The following is a 27,907-nucleotide window of genomic DNA, read 5'->3' as shown; positions in this document are numbered from 1 at the left end:
GATGACGGGCTTCAAGGAGAGTTAAGAGACATGAATTTATAGCCAGGTCTTCCACTTCCTAATGTGGGCAAGCTAGTTAGACTCTCTGAGCCTCAGTTTACCCATCTGTAAATTAAGGATGATAATACCATGCTCACAGGTGGTTGTGAAGATTTTGAGAAAAACCTCAGAAGAATCCCTTGACCTTGTGCCATTACACCCATAGGGCTGAGAGCAGGAACACCCCACACTCGTCGAGTGTCCTGGGACCCAGGAGGGGCAGCCTTGGGATAGACCCGTTGGTCTTGTGGTTTTTGCGCATGGTGACCCTGAGCCTTACATAGTGTCACAGCGGGTGCAACAATAGAGCAGTGTTCTGTGGAATGAAAGCCTGTGGGGACTTTATTGCTCAACCTGATAAGACCTCTGTAGGAGCAGCTGTAACCCTCGACAGAGGACTTTAAGAGCTCTCTTTTCCATGTAGGAGTGGCAGGGGGTTTACTATGCCAGACGGAAATCCGGGGACAGCATCCAACAGCACGTGAAGATCACCCCAGTGATTGGCCAAGGAGGGTGAGAGCAAACTCTTGAACTCTCTCCGTTGAAGGGCCCATGTGGGCACTGGGTTTGCGTATCAAAATGTCGGTGTAAACATTAGACCCACAAACGCAGTAGGCTTGGGCTGTATGTGGTGTATACCCACACACCTCCGTGGGGCCAGCAACAAGCCCAGATGTGGCTTTCCCTCCCTGTCTCTCCTCCTGCTTGTGGGCTTTCCGAAGCATCCCCCAGCTGCCCGCCTCCTCCTGATTGTCTGTGGTTCTGCTGTCCCCACCACCCTCGGAAGGGGCCCAACTTCTAGGCCTTCCCCCTTCAAAACAACAACAAAGCAAAGGGCTCCCTCACCACAGCCCTGCACTGGAGCCGACCTTCTCTCCTGAGTTCTGGCTCCGGGCTGTTCCACAGGGGGGTGCCCTGGAGGTCCTGGTTACAGAGAGAAAGGTGTGTCTGACCAAAAGTGGAGTGATCTGATTCCATTTAATCTCCGCTGAGCAGAGAAGCCTATTCATTTGTGGAGAGAAAGAGTAAATATGCAATTCTTTTTCCTTCTCCCAGTTAACGTTTATGAAAAGGTTTATGAAGCCAAACAGGATCCCCTAACGGCACGTCCCTGAGGAGCCTTTGTAAACCAGCCCGAAGGTCAACACCATAGTTCGGGCTTACAAGGGACACACGCCCTGGTGTGACGTCTTAGAAAAAGAAAAGGTGGCGATTGTCATGCCAGTAACTGGAAGAGGAGAGTCCTGTCTGTGACTCTTAGGACCACCTGAGTTTCTTGGCAGATGGTCATGTGACGGGAAGACGAGGCATTCCATAAAGTCACCAAAGGGCCTGTAGGTTGTTTCCCCTCCGATTTTACTTGTATGGTTAGCTTTGAAATTGTTCCCTGCCTAGTTCAAAGACCACTGCCTCGTATTTGCTGCCACTGCGCTTCACCCTGGGTGGTGGGGTTTTGGCGGGCCCTGGCAGGGGTCAGGAGCACGGGAAGAGGCCACCGGGCCCTCCTTCTGAGCACAAAGGCCTCCGCATGGCTGTTACCTCCAGTGGTCAGTGCTCAGAGGTCACGATGGCTGTCACAGTGTTGTCATCACCATCCTTAGACTGTCTTCTCAGAAAACTTAAGTCAAGGTTCACTTTGCGTGTGACCAGAATCGTTAGGTAACCAAGGCAGGGGAGATACGTGACTGCCCGGTAATTTCTGTCAGAATGATTTTTTCTGATCTTTCTGATTTTGCAGATAAGAGAGAGAAGTCCTTTTGTCCAGACACAGTTTCCAGTGTTATTTTTTCCCCAATTGTAGGCATTGGGCTATCAGAGGAAATTCTCATCGGAAGTAGGGAAATTTTTACCTCTTCCCGTTTAGTGAAGCTCATTACAAAATAACCAGTATTTTCTATGTGCTCTTCAGAGTCCTCCAGAGAAAACTGAACCAGAGGGAGAAAGGGACTCATTCCTATAAAATCTAACAGCCCCCTGGAATTCCTGGCTTCACTCTCAGTAGAGAATCTACCTTGAGCTGATTTTTGTGGAGAGCCAAGGCACCTGTTGTCTTTGGCTGGTCTCCTTAGTGGTAATGACCAAGACTGTTTGAGGATTCCGTCCATGACCTTGAAATAAGAGGATTTTCCTCTGCCTGAAAAATGTCATAATTATGATGACCGTGCTGTGAAAAAATATGGAATATTAAATATAAAGACAGCAACCACGAAATTTGGTCATTGTCCAAATGAGTCTTTGCTTTTTATATAAGCTGTAAAATTATTAGTGTTAGCAGAATTAAAACCAATTTTCTGTAGAGTAGCATTTCATCCTATCACTGAAGATATTGAAGAGCAATCTTCAGGGGTCAGTTACAAAATGAAACGCCCATTAGGGAAGTGTTCCTGAGCCCACTCGTGACTAGAAGGGAAGCCGGTTTCTGAGGTCTTGTGTGGGCTCTGTGGGAAACATGCAGTCTCTGTAGGTTGGGTTTGGTTTGAATTTTAAATCTGCCCTCGGATGGACCCTGGAGTTTTGCTTTAAGAAGATGCTGTTGATGTTTTCATTTGCTGATTTGTTGAATCATCTCATATCTGACTCACTAATAACTGATTATTTATGTTATTAGGAAAATTAGGCATTTTGTCTCCCTCAAGAAACTGTGTTGCACCACCGACAATAACAAGCAGGTACGGTGTCTGGCTTGCTTCTTGTGCTTTGTCAGCTTGACCGCGCCTTGCATTCTCGCCACTATTCTCTGCTCATCTCTCTCCGTATCTTACTGTAGCTGACAATTAAGAAGGTTTATGGCAAAACTGGGCTCCTTTGACAAATAGTGAAAAAAACTCTCTGGCAGGCCTGCGCGCCTTCATTACTGATGCACGTCCCTTAGCATTCAGCTCATGCCTGAGCAACTCAAGACGAATGTATTTTATGAGAGCATGGAATTCTTCCTCCAAATAAAAAACTTTCTACTTTTCTATCTTGATTTCTTAGACAAATGAAAAGTGTGTATGTGTTTGAGCATTTCACCCCTAGAAATTCATACCAAAAACAAGAATCAGTCCAGAATTAGTACTGCGATTTTTTTTTTGTACCGTTACATCGTGCAGAACAATACATTTGAGTGTTGTCTTCTGAAGTAACAGAATTTTAATAAGTTGCTATATTTAAGAACTTTGTCAGATAATTTTGTCATAGAGAGCAACATTGGTATTGGTATTTTTCTTTGTGATTTAGACTTTTAATACTGGGTTATGTGTATTTTCACTTCATGCTTTAAAGTTTGTTGATGAAAAAGTACTCAACAAACATGATCCTGCAATGATCTGTTTTTGAAAGCATACAAAATATGACCTTTGACTTAGATGAAGATTTGAAAGAAGGGACAATTTATCTGAACGGTATGAAGGGCTTTGGGGCATAATCCATTTTAGTGGAACATGTGGGAGATGTGAAGTGTGGGCTCAGAAGGCGAAGCCTGGCCAGGCAGGGAGTAAACTGGGGGAGGACGGGACCCAAGGAGCCTAAGCTCCTCCCAGTGAGAAGGCGGCTCCCAGAGGGGAAGTGGGACTGAGTATACAAGACTTCAGTGGGTGTCTCAGTCCATCGAAGCGATCCCTGTCCATGTGCTTTTTTTTTTTAATAGTTATTCAATATTTGTATATATTGAGAAATGATCACTGTAATAAGTCTAGTTAACATTCATCACCACACAGCTACAAATTTTTTCTTGTGATGAGAACTTTTAAGATCTATTCTCTTAGCAACTTTCAAATATTCAATACAGTGTTATTAACTATAGTCACCATGCTATGCATTACATCCCCAGGACTTATTTATCTTATAATCAGAAGTTTGTGCCTTTTGATCCCCTTCACCCATTTTGTGCATCCCTCACCTTCCTCTCCCACCTCTGGCAACCACTAGTCTGTTCTCTGTATCTGTAAGTAAGGGTTTTTGTTTTAGGTTACACATATAAGTGATTTCATACAGTATTTGTCTTTATCTGATTTATTTCATTTAACATAATTCCCTCAAGGGTCCATCCATGTTGTCACAAATGGCAACATTTCATTCTTTTTTATGGCTGAATAGTATTCCACTGTGTGTGTGTGTGTGTGTGTGTGTGTGTGTGTGTGTGTGTGTGTCTACCATATCTTTTTTAATCCATTCATCTGTTGACAGATACTTAGGTTGTTTCCATGTCTTGGCTGTTGTAAATAATGCTACAGTGAACAAGGGGGTGCATATATCTTTTCGAGTTGGTGTTTCACTTCCTGTGGCTAAATACCCAGAAGTGGAATTACTGGATCATATGGTAGTTCTATTTTTAATTTTTTTTCTCCCCAAAGCTCCAGTACATAGTTGTATATCCTAGTTGTAGGTCATTCTAGTTCTTCTATGTGGGATGCCACCACACCATGGCTTGATGAGTGGTGTGTAAGTCCACGCCCAGGATCTGAACCAGTGAACCCAGAGCCACCAAAGCAGAGTGTGTGAACTTAACCACTCAGCCACGGGGCTAGCCCCTATTTTTTCGAGGCATCGCCATACTGTTTTCCACAGTGGCTGCACCAATTTACATCCCACCAACAGTGCACAAGGGTTCCCTTTTCTCCACATCCTCGCCAACATTGTTATTTTTTGTCTTTTTATAGTAGCCATTCTAACAGGTGTGAGGTGATACCTCATTGTGGTTTTGACTTGCATTTCCCTGATGATTAGTGATGTCGAGCACCTTTCATGTACCTGTTGGCCATCTGTATGTCTTCTTTGGGAAATGTTCAGATCCTCTGCCCATTTTTTAATTGTTTTTTTTTTGCTATCGAGTTGTATGAGTTCTTTATATATTTTGGAAGTTAACCAACCCCTTAGCAGATGGATGATTTGCAAATAATTTCTCCCCTTTGGTGCATTGCCTTTGCATTTTGTTGGTGGTTTCCTTTGCCGTGCAGGAGCTTTTTAGTTTGATGTAGCCTCACTTGTTTATTTTCGCTTTGTTGCCTGTGCTTTTGATATCAAATCCAAAAAAATCATTGCCAAGACCAATGTCAGGGAGCTTACCATCGATGTTTTCTTCTAGGATTTTTATGGTTTCAGGTCTTACATTCAGTTCCATTACTCCATTTAGAGTTAATTTTTATGTGTGGTGTAAGAGAGTGTGCAGTTTCATTCTTTTGCATGTGACTGTCCAGTTTTCCCAGCACCACTTATTGAAGAGACTGTCTTTCCCCCATTATATATTCTTGCCTCCTTTGTCATAGATTAGTTGACTGTATATATGTGGGTTTATTTCTGGGCTCTCTCTTCTGCTCCACTGATCTATGTGTCTATTTTAATGCCAATACCATACTGTTTTGATTACTATAGCTTTGTAAGATAGTTTGAAATTAGGAAGTGCGATACCTCCAGCTTTGTTCTTCTTTCTCAAAATTGATTTGGCTATTCTAGAAAAATATTCTGAAATAGCTGGAGCAATTCTGTGCTTTTTCCTAAGATTTAGTTCAACATAAAATGCCTCCTTCAGCACTGAGAATTTCATCTGAAATCAGGAAATTTTCAGCTAATACCATAAAGTCTCACAGGCAATCAAGTCCTTGGAGACCTCTGGGAAAGGAAAGGAAATGACTTTCATAGGAAAGAAATTCTCTCAACCGCGGAGTTTAGACACCCCAGGAGGAAGAATGAGGCCTACGTGACAGGTGACATGGGTGGAGGGAGGGCGCCGGAAATCCTGGTGGCTCTTCAGAGACAAATTGCTGAAGCCAGGCAGGGCAGGCCGGCCCATGGGGGCTGTGCCGCCACATGAAGACGCAGGCCCGCTTGGCTCGGAGGTGCTCCTGCCAGAAAAGCGCCAAATACAGTTCAAGGGACAGATCAAGCACAGCCCCCCCACCTGACCTTGCTTCCCCTCCTTCCTCCTTCTCACTCAGTGAATGGAACCCCAGTCTCCCTGCAACCCCATGTGCCCACATTCTACCAGTCCTTCACCGTCCAGCCCGAGACATCGAGTCTCATCCTCCTCAAGCCCCCCAAGGAGCTTCTTTGCTGTGTGTCACCCCCACCATTCTCATGGCTATTTGTGCCTCAGTGCCCTCTCCTCCCCAGCGGGTTCACCAGGCTGTGCTTGCATCTATGTGCCCATGCTGCTTGGCGCATAGTAGGCCCTCAAGCTGTTGCTCAGCTTGAGTGGAATCGAATGTCACCTGTACACTTTTCCTGCGTCACAGGGAAAGCAGGCAGGCCCTTCGCACAGGTCTTAGGGACGCAGAATCGAGGGGCCACCTCTTCTTCTCTGAGGCTCTAAATAGAAACATCTTTACTGCCATGAATTAGCTGCAGTTCCGAGAAGAGTGGAAGCACGGAGCGCAGATACCCTGAGCCATTGACGTCACCTAATGGTGCTGCACAGGCCTAGAGAGACACTTAGATTTTCCAGTAACAAAGGATTTTTATATCTCTGGCTAGCACAGTGTTTTTCTCCTCCTCGCCGGAGGCTGGAGTGAGTGGTGATGGGTTTGTGACGGGAAGGGCCCCCGCGGGGGGAGCAGCCTGTCTGCAGGCGGTCCTGGCGGCGCTGCTCTCTGGGGTTTAGCCCTGACGTCAGAATCCACCCGTGGGTTTGCATTTTCACAGGGAATGAGACTGCTGGCCAGGCTGCTGTCTGCTGGTCGTGCTCGTCGTCAGCAAAGATCTGTTTCCCGTGTGAACCCTGTAGCTTTTTGCCAAGAGGCTGGACATGCTCAGTGGGGTTTGTCTGCGGTAAACACCGTCTCCCCCCACACTATGCACACACTTTCTCCCCAGATATGTATGAGACACCTCTTCTGTGCTGGCACCAGGACATAAAGTGTCCACCCCAGAAGCCGTGGACGCCACAGACAGATGAACAGGATGCATTTCTAGGGCAGAGCGCAGGGCAGGGGAACCGAGCACAGGGCAGGGGAACCGAGCGCTGGAGAAGCGCAAACGCAGGGCCCGCGGAGCCCGGCTAGGATGTCTTCAGTGTCACCCGGGACGAAGGGCAACAGACTGCAACCCACAGGCAGACGTGGCCTGTTGCAATGCAGGCTTGTTGGAGCACAGCCACACCGCTGTTGTGTGTGCCTCTGGCTGCCTTCACCTATACCGGCAGAGGCCAGGGGTGCAGCAGAGCCCACAGGGCCTGCAGAGCCTGAAGTGCTTGCTCTCCAGCCCTTCACAGAGTTTGCCAACCCCTGGTCTAGAAGACAACTTTCCTTCCTGGGTCTCCCACTTTCTTAGCCAAGGGGCGGTCTGACCGGACTTCCCAGAGGCCCCCCACTGTGCGTGCCCACTCGTCTTTGGGTGCCCTTTGCCTTCATGGTGACCCTGTACCTGGCTCAGAGCCCATCTCAACCCCTTTTGTATCCATGAAGACAGGGGACCTAGGCTGCTGCCTTTTCCCAAGGTCTGGATCCAAATCTAAAGGTGTGGCTCGAAGTGTGGACTGGCAGGGACCTGCAGCCGTGGTCCAAGAGGCGGACTTGCCCCTGAAGGGGCACTTCCAGGATCTGGACGGTACCCCGCCTCCTCTTGAGCTGGCCTGGTCAAAGTGGAGGGGCCTTACTGCTACCGCTGCAATGCCCACTCCCAGCCTGGTCGCAGTGCATCCCCCATTCTCACCTTCTCCTCCCAGCCTTGGCGTGAGAATACAGGAGCACTGCACTCCTAAAAGCCAGCGAGCCAGCGGCGGCCTTGGAGCCCTGGAGAAAGTGTGGGAGGCCAGGCTAGGAGGCGAGAGAGTGGGGCTGCAGCCAATGGGGTGGTGTCTGTCGGGTATGGTCACCTGTTCCTCTTCCCACAAAGGGACGACACATGGCCAGGGAGAAGCCTCGGGGAGGTGCAGGTGGTTTTCTTGTGAGGTGAGGGAGCACAGCTCACCAATGAGCCACTCCACAGAAGATCCCCCGGGCTGTTGCAGGGGAAGGGCGTGGCCAGGCTCAGAGGAAGCGTCCTGGTCCATCAAGGTTCCAAGAGAGAGGCTAGTTAAGAGCCAAGGGACACCAGTCTGACCTGGATTTTGCACAGGGCTTTGCAGAGCTAGAAAGCAGAGGGTCCTGCCTTTGGAATCTATTGACCACCTCCTCACCCTCATTTCGTGACAGCAAGGCTGTCGCCGTCATGGGAAAAACGGGAAGGACATAATCTCTGAATGGAGAATAGCTGTCTGACTGGAACAGGTTTGGCCTGGTGGAAATCTCGTTTCACCCACTGCAGACAGGCGCAAGTGTTGTCCTGGACTGATGTCAGTCTGGGGACAGGTGTTTGGGGTCACTGCTTTAAAGTACTTCACATATGTACCTTATTTGGGAATATAAGGCAGAAGGGGGGACTGAACTGGCCCAGTTTGCAATGATGAAATCTTGCTTTGAGATAAACTTTTTGGGGTGCGTTCATTTTGTTTTTATAGTAAGCTATATTATATTGAAATTGCTATAAAGATGAAGAAAAAAAGAACTTTACTGTAACAATAATGCATAAGACTAAGACTGTCAGAAGTGCCCAAAACAAGAACAAAGGGTGTAAGGTGTTAGGGAGTAAGAAGGGGGGGAACAGGTCTTAAGGTTTGTGAAGGCTGCCTGTGGGGAAGGAGGGACTGGGCCTGGAAGGCAAAGGCAGTGGGAAGTTTTAAGGGATCAGATTAGGTTCAATACAGGAAAGAATGACTAGAATTGACCAAAGTTGGTAGCTTTAGTGGGTAGTGAGTTTACCACCACGGGTGGTAATCAAATAGAAGTAGACTGAACACTCAGTAGGAAAAGCTGTCTGGGAAGGTCACTCATTAACTAGAGCTTAGGCTGGATCAGTGGTTCTCCAAGAGTGGTTCCCAGAACCAGCAGCAAACCCAAGAATTTGTTAAAATTGCCAAATCAGACCTACAGAATCAGAAACTCCAGGCGTGGGCCTGGGAAATCTGTTTTAACAAGCCCTCCAGGTGGTTCTGATTCCCTCTGAAGTTTAAGAGCTACTGGACAAGATGAATGCCTTCAAGACTCTGGCACCATGAACTTGGATCATTGGTTCGTGAGCAGGGTCTGTTCTGGGTAAAATATGGTCCGAAAAGATTGTTTTCACTTCTGGCCCTCCGGCCTCCCCCTCCCGAGTGTGAGGACCCTGACCCAGCTGCTCAGGACCGTGCCTTGCGGAGGACCCCCAGCTCACCTCCAGCCGTGCCCTGGACCTGCATGGCCAGACTGCAATGTGGCTCGTTGAGTTGAGATGCTCTACGAATAAACCGCATACTAGATTTCAGAGACTTAGTGTGAAAAAGAATGTAAATTATCTCATAAAAACTATCTCAGTCTCATATTGAGGACTTGTTGAAATGATAGCATCTTGCACATATTGTGCTTAAAAATAATTATGTGAAGAAAAGTAGTGCTTAAAAGTAATTATGTGAAAAAAAGTAATGATTAAAAGTAATTTTGCCTGTTTCTTTTTACTTTGTAACGTGGCTACTAGAAAATATAAAATTATATATGTGGTTTGCAGCTGTGGCTCACGCGATATTTCTGTTGGACAGAGCTGGTCTGGCCCTTCCCTCCGCTGCCAAATCGCACCACGTGTCTGGTTCTCCGTGCCCTTTGGCAGGCCATAGAGGATGCCAACCAGCTGTGCACATAGTAGTCTAGTTTCTGCCCGTGAGTCGGCTGCAGACTTACTGAGCCCCCAGGCGAAGAGGCTGTAAGCCCTTCCCCAGCCCCCTAGCAGTGCTTTCACCCTGGCCGGAGGATACTGATGGCATTTAAGCCCACCTTTAGAGAACATTTTTGTTTGGGGAGATGTGGGGGCACCTTTTATTAGTTCTCAAACCACGGCAAAAGTTTGCTCTCACTGTCTAGAGCTCGTGGGTAGACAGCTGGGAGCCCAAGGCACCACGTCCTCTGACAGGTTCCCACCAGCTGCCCCCAGCCCATTCCTTTTCCCCAGCCCCAGCCTGGCTTCTGGGTGTGTCCTTGCCCTTCACTGCCCCTAGGCCTCCGCTCTCACACATTTGCCAAGTTCTCTTCCCCACATCCTTTCCTTCCTGGCATCTGGCTTAGCTGATTGGCCTTTTTGTGATTTTCGGACTTCTCCTCTACCATGCGGCAGAACAGTGTCCCCAGTACTAAGGCAGTCCACTATCTCATGGCCTTCTCTGTGACACCGAGAAGAGAGGCTGGTGCAGGGCACGAGCAGAGAGAGGCACGTAGGACCGGCTGCCGGTTTCTCTTCATTACCTATCCCTAGTGATAACAACAAGTTTTCAGTTTGTCCTAAATTCCCGATGTTTGGGATCCGTCACATGGTTCTTGAGTGATATGGACCCTTTGCAACTTCCTTGTCCTTCAGGACTGAACTCAGCTTCTCCTCCTTCAGAGAAGTCTTCCTGAACCTGCCAGCCGTGTCTCCCCCGAGGTGAGGTGACGATGACACTTCTTTCCTGCATCACCCATCGGACCCTTAACCGTACACTGCTTGGGGTCAGTTCTCACCTTCGGGCAGGGACCCCACTGGCTGTGCCCAGTAGACACAAGACATCAGGAAATTGTTCTAAATACTGATTTTTACTCCTGAACGAAATAACCTTTGGAAAGCATAGGAAATTCGAGATGCAGCTTCTGTCTCATCCCCAGTTGTTATTACTTGTAGAGTTTTGATCTATATGTAGCCAATATATGTCTCACCTACTCCGGTGGAGTCTATTTGCCATATTCTCCCAAGGTACATGTCCAAGTGTGACTTCTTAAAAGGAAGTTGGACAAAAAGGACATTGCAGCTGAAAGCGTGACCTTGATTCTCCCTGGAGGTGTCTGTTCATTAGAACTCTCTTTTATGTCATCAGTATAGTACTATGATGTTCATCTGTACTTTACTCACAGGAGGTGCCCCAAATATTTGTTGATGTATTTGGTAAAGCCACTGAGTAAACGCAATTTTTCCATTTAGCTTTAGTACATATTTACACGAAGCTATTTAAAGAAAGGCCCCCGATATTGCAAAACTGCATTTTTTCCTGAGAAACCGCATTTCAACAGCCAAACCCTGAGCAGACGTGAATGGAGTACCTGCTGCGTATCTGAGGGAACAGACAAGTAGGAGCTCACGGCAGGGAACAGGGGACAGGCAGGGACACTGAGAATTCAGCGCTAGGATTCGACGCGTGGGAGTCTTAGCTCAGAGGAGAGAGAGACGCGACTTCATGCCTGGTGTTGGGGGTGGCTGCCGTAGCTGGTCACGACAGGCTTCATGAGGCCCTTGGGGTGTGAAGCTGAGAGAGAGTCACCTGGCTGACAAGGGGGAGGTAAACTGAGAACATTCCAGGCACGTGCACCTACACTGAGCACGGTGGGGAGGAGGCTGCCTCATTCAGGTAGACCCAGGTGCCCCTCACCCTGGCAGAGAAGCCCACCCTTCGTGGCCCGCAGGCTCGGGGTTGTCTGCCCTGCACAGTGATGGGGTTCCTATGCCCTCCTGAGTCTTTCATCCTGTCCTCTGCCACGCCTGTAGGTTTTCATAAGGCACTTAGCCCCTGGTGGAGACAGGTGGGAGGTGGGAGATGGGAAAACAGAGGGAAGGAGGTGTAAGTCTGAGCTGGAAATCAGGTCTCCCTCTGGGGTAACCCTTTTGCGCCTGCTCATCAGTAATAACCTGCTCCAGGGGGAGCCCCAGCCAGTGGAGGCTCAGTACTGGAGCCCTAAACATGGAGAAAAATCAGTGGGACTTAAGAAAAGTAAGAGGTTCGGTAACGAACAGTAAACAGAGTTGAGCTATTTCTTTAAAATCGATGTTCTTTCTGTATCTCAGACACAGTTAAGACAACTAAGATTTCAAGAGGAGATACTATGCTGGCTTGTGGGGAGGAGGGATTTTTTCCCCCTAACTTTAACTAAAATTCTGAAGACTGCATTTTTGTATGATCTGTGTCCTTCAGACTATTGCAAGATTCTGCTCACCGTGGAGACTCATACTAATTGAGCCAAGAGACTGTCACATTACCTTAGACCCGACATGTTAAAGTTTTACTTACTTACCAATTTTTATGCAATTTGTGGGTCGTAGCACTATCAGGAAGTTTTTCTTTTTTTAAAGCAACAGTTGGTGGCTGACTCCTCAGAAGGAATTAATTCACATTGAGAACTTTTCTGTTCGGGTTGTGTGATCAGCCCAAGCCGAGCATTCTTTCATTCAAGGAGCAGCCTTTGCCCCTGGGCACTCTGGCCCCGTGGAAGACACCAGGAAGGATGAGGCTGAGGCCACCATGTTTCTCCCCACATCTGCTCCTGCTGAATTCCGTGGCTTGGCTAGTGGGACCCCCCATCCACTCAGTCACCTCCATCCTAAACCTGGGAACCACCCTCAGCATCCTTGCTTTCCTGAGTCCCTAGAAGCCACTTCGTTCTGGAGATTGTGTCTTCCTAACGACTCTTGACTTCATGCCCTGTTCTCCACCCCACTCTCACTTCATTTCATCCCATTATGACCTGCATTATGTTCTGCACTTGTCACCGAACCAAAGTGGGTTCCCTCCTGGCAAGTTAAATCAGACTCTCCACCAGAAGTAGTTGTCTCAGAAAGTAAAGTGTATTTGTGGCAAATAGGAGACCATGTGGAATCATTTCCAAAGTCATGGCGTCCCCAAACAAAGGGGAGCAGGGCCCTTTGATTTTGGATGGGGAATGAATATTCCAAAGGGAGAGGTGGGTGTTTGCTTGTGCAGGCTCAGTTGGAAACATGCTTCCCCATACACTGCACGTTACGGTAAGAAGGCCCAGCTCCTCCTGGAGAGATCTTAGCATTAAAGATGAGACAAAGGTCATAGGCGTAGCTCTCATGGTGAGGCCTGGTCTGGTTCAGGGAGGTTGGTGATTGCATCTCCTTAACATAAGGAAAGGAAAAAAACAATTTGGAAAAACAGTTAAAATATCCAAACCCACCCTTGAGTTCCTTGGGGTAACTAGTCGGTGACACACTTGCCTCCTAACTGCTCCCCGTGCCTCCATTTACCTCTGTGCTGGCACCAGCCCACACAGGCTCAGGGGAGCTCATTGTTTAATTTTCTGGAATTTTGTGAGCCAATTGTTAAAACAGGCATTATTAAAAATTTATAGGAGCATGCGATTAAATAAATTTTCAAATAGGTAGTAGGTACTCAAAATCCATCACTTAAGTATGTTACTACATTTTCTATTATCCCTGCTCTTGAGGTTATTTACATTTGTTTTATCCCTATGGTGGAAATAGCATAGAAAGTTGTGCTGCCGTGCACGTCTTCCCAGCTCCACATTTGGCGACATCATGTTGGGAGCTTCCAACAGCCAGACTGGGAGTATTTTTAGACCAAGGAAATCAGCAAATGCTACAAATCAGGACTTTTTTAAAAAAACAAAACATCTTTAGTTTATTATTTTAACTTTTCTTCTTAATACCATTCTAGTGAACACAGACAATAAACGGACAAACCCTCCCCCTCCAACCAGTTTAATTTATATTTATATGTGTGCTATTTGTTTTAAAATTCATTCTATAACATCATAAACACATCGCAAATTCTGAACAGAGAAATTCATTGTAGGAAAATATGATCAGGAAAGAGGGCTTATGTGGATAAAAACCAAAATTTTTTAATCCATATTTGTGATTGAATCTAGATCACAGTATATCTGCATTGGCTCATATTTTTTAAAATTGAGATATAATTGACATATAGCATTGTGGTAGGTGTACAACATAGTGGTTTGATATTTGTATACATTGCAAAATGGTCTCCACAGTAAGTTTAGTTAACATCAAGCGCTACACAAATTTTTTTCTTGTGATGAGAACATTTAAGATATACTCTCTTAGGAACTTTCAGATATGCAATACTGCATTGTTAACTATAGTGACTATACTGTACATTACATCCCCAGGACTTATTTATCTTAAAACTGGAAGTTTGTATCTTTTGATCACCTTCGCCCGTTATGCTCACCACTCACTCCCTGCCTCTGGCAACCATCAATCTGTTCTATCTATGAGCTCTTTTATTTTTAGATTTGACCCGCAAGTGAGATAATACAGTATTTTTCTTTCTTTGTCTGACATTTCACTTAGCATAATGCCCTCGAGGTCCATCTATGTTGTCACTAATGGCAGGATTTTCTTCTTTTCTACGGCTGAATAATGTTCCAGTGTGTGTGTGTGTGTGTGTGTGTGTGTGTGTGTGTGTATACCACATTTTCTTTATCTATTCATCCATGCATGGACACATAGGTTGTTTCCATGTCTTGGCTATTGTAAATAAGACTACAATGAACATATCTTTTTGAGATAGTGATTTCATTTCCTTCAGTTAAATACCCAGAAGTGGAATAGCTGGATCATATGGTAGTTCTATTTTTACTTTTCTGAGGAACTGCCATACTGTTTTCCAGAGTGGCTGCACCAATTTCCATTCCCACCAACAGTGCACGAGAGTCATTGCTCCACACCCTCGTCAACACTTGTTATTTCTTGTCTTTTTGATAATAGCCATTCTAACAGTAAGGTGATATCTCATTGTGGTTTTGATTTGTATTTCCCTAATGATTAGTGATGTTGAGCACATTTTCATATACCTCTTGGCCATCTGTATATCTTCTTTGGAAAAATGTTTATTCAGATGCGCTGCCCGTTTTTCAATTGGGTTTGTTTTTTTGCTCTTGGGTCATGTGAGTTCTTTATGTATTTTTAGGTATTAATCCCTTATCAGATATATGGTTTGCAAATATTTTCTTCCATGTGGTAGGTTGCCTTTTCATTTTGTCAATGGTTGCTTTTGCCGTGCAAAAGCTTTTTAGTTGAATGTGGTCCCATTTATTTATTTTTCCTTTTCTTGCCTTTGCTTTTGGTGTCAAATCAAAAAAGTCATCATCACCAAGACCAATGTCAAGGAGCTTTTCCTGTATGTTTTCTTCTAGGATTTTTATGTTCAGGTCTTACACTCAAGTCTTTAGTCCATTTTGAGTTGATTTTTGTGTATGGGGTAAGGTAGTGGTCCAGTTTCATTCTTTTGCATGTGGCTGTCCAGTTTTCCTACCATTTGTTAAAGAGACTGTCCTTTTCTCATTTTATAGTCTTGGCTCCTTTGTTGTACATTAATTGACTGTATATGTATGAGTTTATTTTTGGGCTCTCTATTCAGTTCTGTTGATCTATGTGTCTATTTGTATTTTAATACCATACTGTTTTCAATACTATAGCTTTGTAATATAATTTAAAATCAAGAAATGGTTCTATTCTGTGAAAAATGCCATTGGAATTTTGATAGGAGTTGCATTGAATCTGTAGATTGCTTTGGGTAGTGTGGACATTTTAACAATATTAATTCTTCCAATTCATGAGCATGGAATATCTTTCTATTTATTTGTGTCTTCCTCAATTTCTTTAGTTTTCAGTGTAAAGCTCTTTCACCTCCTTGGTTAAATTTGTTCCTAGGTATTTTTATTCTTCTTGATATAGTTGTAAATGGGATTGTCTTCTTAATTTCTCCATCTAATAGTTTGTCATTAGTGTATAGAAATGCAACTGATTTTTGTATATCAATTTTGTAAACTACAACTTTACTGAATTTGTTTATTAGTTATAACAGTTTTTGGTGGAGTCTTTAGGGTTTTCTATATATGAGATTATATCATCTTCATATAGTTTTACTTCTTTATTTACAGTTTGGATGCCTTTTTTTTTCTTGCCGTACTGCTTAGTTCCAGTACTAAGTTGAATAAAAGTGGCAAGAGTGGACATCCTTCTCATGTTCCTGGTGATAGAGGAAAAGCTTTCGGTTTTTCACCATTGGGATGATATTAGCTGTGCACTTGTCATATATGGCATTTATTATATTAAAGTACATTCCCTCTATACCCACTTTGTTAAGAGTTTTTATTTTTATGGTGAAAAAATTTATACTTAGAATTAGCCAGCTGGACTCAGTTTAGATGATCCCAATTTTGTTGGCAACATCCAAAGCATCATAGTCTGGTGCCACTTGAACATATGCACATATCTTCTTCTCTCCATCAGGCCTGGTCAGGGTGTTGACTTTGGCCACATCACTGTTACAGAGCTTCTTCACGGCCTGTTTGATACGGTGCTTGTTGGCCTTGACATACACAACAAACACTATTGTGTTGTCTTCCATCTTCTTCATGGCTGACTTGGTGGTCAGGGGGAACTTGATGGCATAATGATCAAGCTTGTTTCTCCTGGAGGTGCTTTTCTGACGATGTTTGGCCTGCCTTTGGTGTCACAGTGTCTTGGGCTGCCGGAAGATGGGTGATGTGTGGATCTTTTTCTTTCTGGCTGTGGATTTCTTTCAGAACTGCTTTCTTGGGCTTCCATGCCTTTACTTTGGCTTCATCTTTGGGAGGGATGGGGACTTCCTTCTTTGCTTTCCATAACATCTTCACGACAGTTTGTTCAGAGTTTTTGTCATGAATGGATGTTGAATTTTGTCGGAAGTTTTTCCGCATCTATTGAGATGGTCATATGATTTTTATCCTTCATTTTGTTAATGTGGTATATCACATTGATTTGCAAATGTTGAATCATCCTTCCCTCCCAGGGATAAATCCCACTTGATCATGGTGTATGATCCTCTCAATATGCTGTTGAATTCAGTTTGCTAATATTTTGTTGAGGGTTCTGGGATCTAGGTTCATCAGGGATGTTGGCCTGCAGTTCTTTTTTCTGGTAGTGTTCTTGTCTGGCTTTCGTATCAGGGTAATGCTGGCCTTGTAAAATGAGTTTGGGAGTGTTCTCTCCTCTTCAGTTTTTTGGAAGAGTTTGACATTAATTCTTCTTTAAATATTTGCTAGAATTCACCAGTGACACTTTCTTGTCCTGGGCTTTGCTTTGTTGAGAGGTTTTTCATTACTGATTCAATCTCCTTAATAGTAATTCATCTGCTCAGATTTTCTATTTCTTCATGATTCAGTCTTGGTAGGTTGTATGTTTCTAGGAATTTATCCATTTTTTCTAGGTTGTTCTGTCTAGATTGTTCAGCCAATAGGTGTATAATTGTTCCTAATAATCCCTCATGATCCTTTGTATTTCTCTGCTATCAGTTGTAATGTCTCCTTGTTCATTTCTGATTTTATATATTTGAGTCTTCTCTCTTCTTGGTGAGTCTGGTTAAAGGTTTATTTTGTTTATGTTTTTAAAAAAACCAGCTGTTAGTTTCATTGGTCTTTTCTATTTTCTTTTTAGTCTCCATTTCACTACTTTTGCTCTGATCTTTATTTCCTTCTTTCTACTAACTTTGGGCTTAGTTTGTTGTTCTTTTCTAGTTCCTTTAAGTATAAGTTATGTTGTTTATTTGAGATCTTTCTTGTTTCTTAACGTAGGTGTTTATTGCTATAAAATTCCCGCTTAGAAGTGCTTTTGCTGCATCCTGTAGGTTTTGCTTTGTTTTATTTTCATTTGTCTCAAGATATTTTTAAATTCTTTTTTCTTTGACCCATTGGTTGTTCCAGGGCATGTTGTTCAATCTCCACATATTTGTAAATTTTCCAGTTTTCTTCTTGTAATTGTTTTCTAGTTTCATAGCGTTGTGGTTGGAAAAGATGTGTGGTATGATTTCAATCTTTTTAAATTTATTAGGATTTGTTTTGTGACCTAACATATGATCTCTCTTGGAGAATGTTCCATGTGCAGTTGAGAAGAATGTGTATTCTGCTGCTTTTGGATGGAATGTTCTGTAAATGTCTGTTAAGTCCATCCGGTCTAATATGTCATTTAAATCCAGTGTTTCTTATTAATTTTCTGTCTGATGCTCTATCCGCTGATGAAAGTGAGATATTGGAGTCCTCTCCTATTATTGTATTGCTGTCTATTTCTCCCTGTAGGTCTTTTAATATTTGCTTTATATATTTAGATGTTCCTATGTTGAGTGCATAACTAATTATAAATGTTATATCTTGTTGTTGGATTGACCCCTTTATCATTATATAATGCTCTTCTTTGTCTTTTAATATAGTCTTTGTCTTAAAGTCTGTTTTGTCTAATATAAGTATAGCTATCCCAACTTTCTTTTGGTTTCCATTTGCATGGGATGTCTTTTTCCATCCCTTTACTCTAAGTCAATATGTGTCCTTAAAGCTGAAGTCTCTTGTAGGAAGCATATAGTTGGGTCTTGTTTTTTTATCCATTCAGCCACTCTGTGTCTTTTGATTAGAGAATTTAGTCCATTTACATTTGAGGTATTTATTTATGGGTATGGACTTCCTGCCATTTTGTTTATTGTCTTCTGGCTATTTTGTAATTCCTTTATTCCTTTCTTCTTCTCTTGTTCTCCTCCTTTGTGATTTGATGCTTTTCTGTAGTGGTATGCTTAGATTCCTTTCTCTTTACCTTTTGTGTATCTACTTTAGGTTATTGCCTTGTGGTTACTGTGAGGCTTACATATAATATCTTACAACAGTCTATTTTAAGTTGATAACAACTTAAGTTCAAATGCATTCTAAAGCTCTACACTTTTACTCTCTCCTCCCACATTTTATGTTTTTTACATCACAATTTGCATCTTTTTATCTTGTGTATCCATTAACAAATTATTGTAATGTTAGTTATTTTTAATACTTTTGTCTTTCAACTTTCATAGTAGCTTTATAAGTGATTAACCCACCGCTTCTACATTATTTTGTATTTTACTATATGTTTACTTTTAACAGTGAGATTTATACTTTCATATGTTTTCCTGTTACTAATTAGCACCTTTTTGTTTCACCTTAAAGAAGTCCCTTTAACATATCTTGTAAGGCAGGTCTAGTGGTGATGAACTTCTTTAGCTTTTGCTTGTGTGGAAAACTCTTTATCTCTCCACCAATTCTGAAGGACAGCTCTGCCAGGTAGAGGATTCTTGCTTGATGGTTTTTTTCTTTCAGCACTTTGAATATATCATGCCACTCCCTTTTGGCCTGCAAAGTTTCTGCTGATAGTCTTATGGGGATTCCCTTGTACATAATAAATTGTTTTTCTCTTGGCTGCTTTTAAGATTCTCTCCTTGTCTTTAACTTTTGAAAATTTAATTATAATGTGTGTGGGTCTGTTTCGATTCATCTTATTTGGAACTTGTTAGGCTTCCTGGATATGAATGTCTGTTTCCTTCCCTAATTTAGGGAAGTTTTCAGCCATTATTTCTTCAAATAGGTTTTCTGCCCCTCTTTCTTTCTTCTCCTTCTGGTATCCCTATAGTGTGAATATTGGTCTGCTTGATGTTATCCCATAAGTCCCTTAAGCTATCTTCACTCTTTTTCATTCATTCTCTTTTTTTTTTTTTTTTTGCTGCTCTGAATGAATGAATTCCACTGCCCTGTCTTCAGGTTCACTGATTTTTCTCCTGCCTCATCTAGTCTGCTGTTGAACCCCTCTATTGATTTCTTTTCAGTTCAGTTATTATATTCTTTAGTTCTGTGGTTTCTGTTTGGTACTTTTTTATATTCTCTATCTGTCGAAATTCTCACTTCATTCATGCATTGTTCTCCTGACTTTGATGATCATATTTATGACTGTCATTTTGAACTCTTTCTTGGGTAAATCACTTTTGTCCATTTAATTAAGGTCTTTTTCTGAGGTTTTATCTTGTTCTTTCCTTTGGAACATACTCCTTTTTTCTTCATTTTCCTTGACTCTCTATGTTGGTTTCTATGCATTAGATAAAACAGCCACCTCTCCCAGTCTTGATGGAGAGTTCTCAGGTAGCAGATGAACCTATTGTTCCACCCTGCCCTAGCTCTTGATTGTTTCTCATACCTTTGTGATTGTCCAAGCAGCCCACTTTGTTCTTAGTGGTTCCCAGTAGTTGAGGGAGTGTCCAGACCTGTCAGTGTCCCAAAGGGGAGGATCTCAGGCCCTCAGACCTAGGATCTCAGAACCTAGATGTAGGTTGATTGAAAGCTGGGCCCTCAGGCAGCAGCTTTTGGAGTATGCAAATATATCTCTTACAGGTTAAGACTGGGAGATGGGCATTTCTATCTGCTGCCTCTGTGCTGTGCCCTGGAAGGATAGCCTGTTAAGAACTGTTTCTTTGTTTTTTACAGTCCTATGAGACCTGAAAACATAAGACCCACTGGCCACCAGAGCCAAGTAATCAAGAAGTGTCCCTGTGGAGGCATCCACAAAAACCAGGGTGCCATACTCTTGCACAGGCTCCTTTCTGGGAGATACCAGTGACATGGGGCAGGGCAGAGGCAGAGCGCAAAAATGGCATCTTCCAGCCTCCCAGTCTCTGGGGAGAATTGCACTCAGCCCCTACATGTGTGTTAAATTAGAAGCCTTCCCCTCAGGCCAAAGCTTTTAAGATAAACAGATTTCTTTCACAGAAGGATTGGGAGAATTTCAGTTTGCTGTCTCTGCACTGGACCCTGGGGTTAGCCATAGTGAGTCTGTGTGAGCCCTTTAAGTACTGTCTGTTAGTTCCCTACAGCCTTGTGGGTCTGTGGACTCAAGCCCCACTGGTTTTCAAAGATGTTTTGGGGGTCTGTCTCTCAAGTGGAAGTCCTAAAAGTTGAGGTGCCAGATGTGGGGTCCAAACCCTTTGCTCCTTGGGGAGAATCTGGGAGTTGTGAGTTCCCTCCCGATTGTGTGTTGCCCAGCCAGGAGTGGGATTTACGGCAAGATTGTTTCTTAGCCTCTTCTACCCGCTTTGATGTGGGGTTTTTTCCTCACTTACCTGATGTGTAGGAGTCGCTCAACTGGTTTCTGAATTTCTTTCAGAGGGAACTGATTCATATGCGGTTGTAGATTCAGGGTGTCTGTGGGAAGAGGTGAGTTCAGGAGCCTCCTGTGTCACCATCTTGAACCTAAAAGTTCCCAGGACTTATTTTTTGGTTGATTTTCTAGACTTAAGCAAGTGATGGAGAAAATGTTAATAATACAGATTAAATTTAAATGTACAGCAAGTCTGTAACAGTTTCATGGTGAATAATACAAAAAATGGAAGAAATGTCCCTCCAGTATTCAAAAACTATTATATGATTCAACAAAGAAGTTGCTCACATCATTAACATATGAGTGGAGTTCCTGTGCATCTGTTATTTTACTCTTATCACTTAATGTAAGTGAAAATATCACCTCACATTCATGTCGAAACTCCAGTCATTCATCAGTGGCAACCATAGATAGGCTGCTCATACAAGAATTCCACACAAAGTCAACAAAAGCATTTTGTGAGAATCAATTGGCTATATAGAATTTATGATAAAGGGTATTTTTATATTTTAGTATTATTTAGAAACTGTGTGCTAGACACCCTTTATATCAAGTTGGCAATTTTTTTATTAAAGGGCCAGATAGTAAATATTTCAGGCCCTATGGTCTCTGTCACAACTACTCGGCTCTGCTATTGTAGCAGGAAAGCAGCCACAGATGATGTGTAAATGAATTGGCAAGGCTATGCTATAATAAAATTATATTTATGAAATCCCTGGGCTGTAGTTTACTGACCTGTACTTTTCATCAGTAAAATTTATAATAAACTTAGGTATGGATATCTATGCATTTTTCAGCGATCTGGTTGTTAAATCTATACCAGCACACCCTCCAGTCCATAGTCCTCATTCTAAAGGACTCCCCAATGGCTCATCATCATTTAAAAACGAATTTGTAGATGTCTTTTAGGAGCACACCGAGCGCTCTGGGATCCTCCTGCTTCTGCCTACTCTTCACCTCATTCACTGCTGCTTGGCTCTGGCCACACCAAGCTCTTCATAGTTCCCTAAGCACACCAGGCTTCTTCATGCCTTTGGGCATTGTGCTTACTGCTCCCTCTCTCTGGCTTCCTCCTTCCTCCTGTCCTCCTGCAGAGCTCCTGTTTACCTGACCCAGGTCATGTTTCTCCTCTGTGCTTTTCCCCTGACCACTCTGTCCTCCTCTCACCTACAGAGTGCGTTTATCACCTCCCACACTGGACCCAGCTTATCAAGGGCAGCATCATGTGGCATGCCCTGCATCCTCATCTCCCACTGATGCTACTGAACTCAGTAAATACAAGTGGAGTTTGTCGAGGATCATATGCTTTAATAATCATAATAAGATGTACCAGGTATTGAACACCTTGTATCCCTTATTCTGTACATGCGTGTCATACATTAACTCTTGTAACCCTCACGGCAACTCCAGGAGGTGGATACTAGGATCCCCATTTTATGAACCAGGAAACTAAGGCTTGGAATCATTAACAAGCCTGTCCGTGTTTCACACAGTGATATGTGGCAGAACCAGGATTCAGACTATTCAAGTAGTTGGCAATGTGGTTATAAAAAGAATACAGGTGTGTATTGTGAGCAGTAAGCATGAAAGAAAGGCTACCCTTACTTGGGAAGCTGGGGGACAACTTCATGGAGGAAGTGTTGACTGAAGTGGGGTAGAATTTATCCTTGTGGGGAGAAGAATCTCAGGCAGAAGTGAAAAGGTAACCAGGAGAAGCAAGAGTGGCCAGGCTTGGCTGGACCCCTTGATGTGCTGTAGACTCAGGGAGATTGAGCTGAAGGCCAAGTTGGGGCCCAGTCTCTCAGCTGCGCACCTGCCTTTGCCTGGCTTCCTGTGGCAGTCTGTGCCCTGCTCTAGGTGTGTCCAGGTCCGGAGCCATTCTGGTGGGTGTGTGGACTGAAGTAAATCATGCCATGTGCTCCCTGCCACAGTCTGGCCTCCGTCTGCAAATGAGATCAAGTTTATGTGTGCATTTGATGCGCCATGAAAGGAAGTTAGAAGAGGTGTTTGGGGGTCTGAGTAGAAGGCTAAGAGGGTGAGGTAGCGAACTATCTGCAGAGGAGCCTTGGGCCTCTCTTGGGAAAAGCCGGAGCCTGGGACCTCCGCTCCTTGTGAAGGTCGCTGGAGCTCCTCATGGTGGCCGCGTGCTCGTTAGGCATGCAGTAACGTACTTTGAGTATTGTCACGTCTAACTGCAGCATTTCAATATTCATCTTTCCATCATATTTTGGAGGTATACAGCCAATCAAAACTTAAAACCCAACCATGGTGACACCAGCCCCTTTGCCTAAAGGGCTTTTTGTTCACTGTAGTCAGAGAAGTGCTCATCTCTGAGGATATTATTCAAGCTTCTGGCTTCACTTATGTGATGCCTCATTTAAATAATCTCTAAGAACAAAATTCCAAAAAGTATGATCTCCTCCAGTGCCATTGCTGGAAAAAGAAATGAGGAGGAGAAAGAATGTGGAACATTCTCTGTTAAAGTTGCTCTGCCCCACTGTGGAGAAATCTGACTCTTGCAGTCAGCTTCCCACTCGGGTTTACTGGAGGCCGAGTTCCTGGTTGGGATTTCAGGGCCCAGCTCCAGGAGGCTGAAGAAGGCATGCATTTCCTCATCTTTGCGACCACCCCATCCCTAAACCCACAATCCCATTGTAAGGAGCGGGTTAAATGACACTTTCCCTTATTATCTTAATCAAACAAGGTGGCTGGGGAATGGGAGGCTGCACGGGGGTGACATATGTACCTGTGGATAAGAGGGAAGGAAACGAAGGGCTGGTTGTCAGCTGGTGCCATCCGTTCCACAGGTTCCTGTTGAGGTCTTTCATTCCAAGCAGGAACCAGAACTACAGTATGATGTGGAGAAACCACAGGTGCAGCCTGCTCTCAGGCGGCTTTGAGTCTAGAAGGGGTTTGTGAGAGGGTTTCAGATCATTAGAAGTGCCAAATGAATTTAAGGACCTCATTATAGAGCATTGGCCCTGCAGTTACAAAGGAAGTAAAAGGCAGTGTCCTAACAAGCAGGTTGTGACCCGTAAGGAACACTGGACCTGATGGAGCAAGGCAGTCCCCACGGGAGGAAGGTTCCCATCTACCCACCGGTGCTGGGGACCAGCAGCGCCCGCAAGCACTTGTGCTGAAAGGTGAGATGTGAGAGGCTAACGCAGTGGGTCTCAGCCCTGGCTGCCTGTGGAGTCACCTGGTGAGTTAAAGAAAATTACAGTGGTGTCTGGGCCCCAGGGTCTCTGATGGAATGGGTCTGGGGTACCGCTGGGCATGATGACTTCTAAGAGCTCCCCAGGGGATTCCAGGGTGCTGTCAAGGTCAAGAACCACCAGGCTACAGAGAGAAGCTTCTGAGGGGTTTGGGTCTGTGTGATCGATTAGGTTAGCCTAGGGAAGTTTCCTGCTGGACGTCGTATAGGGGACAGGAGTGTGGTTTGATGAAAGAACCATGCAAGGGCAGGTGAACAGAAGGATTGCCTGTGTATAATTCGTGCCGGGAGGGCCAGGCCACATGGAACCGCCAGGGGTGGGACCAGGTCTTCATCATCTTTGCATCTCCCTCCTGGGCCTGGCCCTCACCCACAGGGGGCACACAGAAAATGTCTGTTGAGTGAATGTTTGCACCAAGGGGGAGAGAAGCTGTGGCATTGGGTTGCAGTAGTGGCTCCTGTGTCTACTTGTCCCCAGGTCAAGTCTGGCCTAGGGAGCATGGAGCATATCACGGACTCTTGAGGTCAGCAAGTTGGCAGGAGGGGCTTCTGAAACAAGCACTGGCCCAAGAGAAGGCTGAGTGGGAAAAGCCGCTGTCCCTGCTGGCTCTGTGAACAGGTGATGATGGGGACCCTGCCTGTCTCAGCCAGCACCTCACACAGAGCCTGGCACACGGGGCACTCCCCGATTAGGGGGTGGTGTCCTGCGCAGCTGTCCGTCTCCCTTGCATCGGTTCCAGGCACGGGAGCTCCTCCATCTGCAGGCCTGACCTGAGCCCCTTCACTTCCTGATTACAGTGAGAGTTGGGACACATGCAATAAAAATGCATCCCGTGGTCTCCATCCCAAGCCCTGCTATCCGTTTCAGCTGACAGTATTTTTTCCCATTTCTCTTCCCCATTAATGTTTCATGGCTGTGAGACCTGGCAGGGGAAGTAATGATGTGGATGGGATTTATTTAGTTTTCTGTTTCAATTAAAATTTGAAAACTTCACCCAGCACCCTTTAGGCCATTAGAATGTCTATGTTTTAAGAAATCATTCTCAATAATTCATCATCTTTGTGGCTCTAGGGCCGAAACACCAAGTCTTGTTTCTCTCTGTGTCTGTGGGCCCCTGGCAAGGCAGCAAAGTGGCTGCCCCCTTAGCCGCAGAACCACGATGCTCTGGGTGAACATTCCAGGTAAGGGGTACATCCACATCATAGCCCTGGATAGCACAGTGGGGGTGAAGGGACAGTGTCCCCCAGAGAAACCCAGTGACAGCGCACTGTGGGGGACCTGAGCCCCTCAGAGTTGCTGCTCTGGGGACGTGAGCCATGCCACTTGGCCAGGCTGAGGCGTAGGTAGAGCCAGCAGAGGACAGTCCACACCTGTGCTTGGGGACTTCCTGGCTGTGGCCCGCGGCCTCCCGGGTGACGGAACAGAGGGCCTGCGTGGGACACCTGGCAGGCCCTTGGGGTGTGGGCTTGGGCCCCTGCTTGCGTTGCCTCACCTTTCAATAAATCAGTTCACTCTCAGAGGGCATTATTTGAGCAGTGGCTCCAGAGCTGTTTTCTGGATTAGGAATTTAAATTGGCATTAAAACTGTAGCACCTTTAAAATATCTAATCAAAACTACTGGGGTCTTCAGGGTTCTAAAGGCTTGCTCGTGACTAGCAGCTTCTGGTTGATGGCAAGGGCCCTTCAGTGTAGGGCATCCATTCGGAACTTCTGTGCCAGTGGATGGCGCCCAGTCAGGCCCAGAGCAGACCCTGCAGAGGCAGAAGCTAACGGTTGACTGGGGGGTCCAGGTGCCGTGGGGCCTCTTGACTCAGCAGCTTCTACTGGAGTGGCAGGGTAAACTGCTAGGAAGAAAGACCTTTCACGAGTTTTTTTTTTTTTTTTTTTTTAACAATATTGACTGCTGTTTGTAAACTTACAAAGAAGAGGGGATGTTAACCTTTGGTTTCCCAAGAAAACACAAAACAAGTGTCTTTCCATAAAAAAGAAAGGAAAAAAGCCTTGCCTCCTTTTGTGGAGAGAGAATTTCCTCCTTCTGCAGCTGCTGAAGGCGAGCCAGCGTTTTCCTCGACTCTCTGGGCTGCAGTCCGTGTCCCTCCTGGTTCAGTGGCACAGAGCGGGCCCCGGCTCCTGTGGGGTGGGCCAGGCAGAAGAGCTTCCCCCTCTTGTGGTTGAACTCATCTCTGACCCAAAGCACGCTGCCTGGCTACTCTTGCAGGCGGTGCCCTTGACCTTTGATTCTGGAAATACCAATGGTAGCCTGGGGAGTTTTGTGTTTTCCTAATGTTCTAGCAACACTGAATCACAAACCTAGGTGAGGCGTCTGTGTGCGTCTTTGCACACACCGCCCACACTTGTTCTCAGTCATGAACTGGCTCCCTTGGCTGTCCCTCTGGTGTGAGATTGTTGACTCCAGCTCATCAGTGGAGCTGTGAGGCTGGCCTGGCCTTTGTGACTGCCATTTCCCCAGGGAGAAGAGGGCTCCTCAAGGGTGAACATCATTTGATTCACTGAAGAAATCTTGACCTTTAACATCCCATTTTCAGCAGCATTTAGAGAAGAAAGTGTGGTTTCATAATGGTATTTCAGCTCCATCTCCCTTCTTCCTCTGGAAGAACCTTCACTTTCTCCAAAATCACTGAGTTAAGGACACTCCTCCTCTCGCCATCCATCTTGCCAGATTCATCTTCCCAGATGCCTCTTGGATCACTTACTTCCATCTTAAAAACTTCCACTGGCTCCCTGTTCCTTCTAAGGTCTGTCCAGGTTACTTAAAGGCCCAGAATTTGGCCTCTTGTCCCTCCTGTGATCTGGCACATGCTTCCCCCTTTGGTCCTCCACTCCGGAAGTCTCAGTTTCTTAGCACCCTTTTTAGTCCTGGCTCCCAATTTCCAGATATATATCCAAAGGAAGATTTAGGAGTCCAGTTCCTCCTGCTGAATATCCCCTTCACAGTGGCCTCTGTCCTTTTAGGGACCCTGCGGCACTTACTGGCTGTGTCACACAGCCCAGCACTTGGTCAGGTTTTGTCACACTATACTTGTCGTCCCAAGCAGCTTTCAGTGTCTCCTCCTTCCTTTAAGAGCCTTACACAGCGGTAGGTAGGGGACTAGGAAACTTATACTAAATTAGGTTATCTGAAATTATTCATACACAAGTTACCAGCATCATATCTTACCATTAATCTCTGGAAAGGCACTTGATGAGCTTCCCAGAAGGAATGAGATGCCCTCTGTTCTAGCCTGGTTTCATTAAGTCAAGTAGAGAATATTCAGATATATGAAACAGAAAGAAAAGCAGAGAGGCATGGAGTAGACTCCATTTAAAGGTGGTGAAAAAGAAGAGAAGGGCATAAGAGATGTTTGGACCAAAGAATTATCCAGATTTTCTGCCAGATGAGGTATTGAGGGGGTGAGACAGAAAAGAGAGTAAAGAATGACTCCAGATGAGTGGCCAGGGCATTGGCCAGGGCCTTCGTGCAGTCCCATGATTCAGAGGTGGGAAGGGATGTCATGGCACTGAAGGGAGGGAGGCCTCTGCTGGACAAGAGAAGCAGGGAGGACAGAGCTGTGCCAGGCTGAAGCGACACAGGATCCAGTGGCTGGTTAAACCTGCAAAAGGAGAGAGGAATCCAAGGTGATTCCAAAATAACACGTTCTATCTGAAAACAATGAAGTGCAATGCACACTATTTATGATTTATTGAGTGAGTGTTTTGTGACAGGTTCTGGGCTGTTTTAAAGGCATCATCCCAATAATCGTCATATCGAGCCTGTAAGATAGTATTGTCCTCACTCAACAGATGAAGAAACTGATAGTCAGAGAGCAGTTACACGGCTGATAAATGTCCAAAGTTGGCGTCAAACCACACAACCATTGCACAGCTCCTCCTGGCGATACCTTTGAACAAATAATGTTTTCACTGGTACACGCCACTCGCAGGAT

The 27,907-nt window shown here is 44.9% G+C and overlaps 1 protein-coding gene and 1 pseudogene across 13 annotated transcripts in view; one reads left to right on the top strand and one right to left on the bottom strand.

The window, feature by feature from the left end:
- PDE8B (phosphodiesterase 8B) overlaps nucleotides 1–27,907 on the top strand; it is a 227,030-nt gene that overhangs the window by 158,651 nt on the left and 40,472 nt on the right. For all 13 annotated transcript variants that reach the window (XM_044777976.2, XM_044777977.2, XM_070517898.1 and 10 more), the window contains exons 9-10: nucleotides 464–552; nucleotides 2,648–2,708. In XM_044777976.2, the coding sequence (XP_044633911.1) occupies nucleotides 464–552; nucleotides 2,648–2,708 (150 nt within the window). The remainder of the gene's footprint in view (nucleotides 1–463; nucleotides 553–2,647; nucleotides 2,709–27,907) is intronic.
- LOC139046230 (large ribosomal subunit protein uL23 pseudogene) lies at nucleotides 2,721–18,383 on the bottom strand (annotated as a pseudogene).

The sequence above is a fragment of the Equus asinus genome, chromosome 9, assembly GCF_041296235.1.
Source record: "Equus asinus isolate D_3611 breed Donkey chromosome 9, EquAss-T2T_v2, whole genome shotgun sequence".
Taxonomy (NCBI): domain Eukaryota; kingdom Metazoa; phylum Chordata; class Mammalia; order Perissodactyla; family Equidae; genus Equus; species Equus asinus.
Note: the sequence above shows the minus strand (reverse complement) of the source record. Positions and strands in the feature narration are given on the sequence as shown.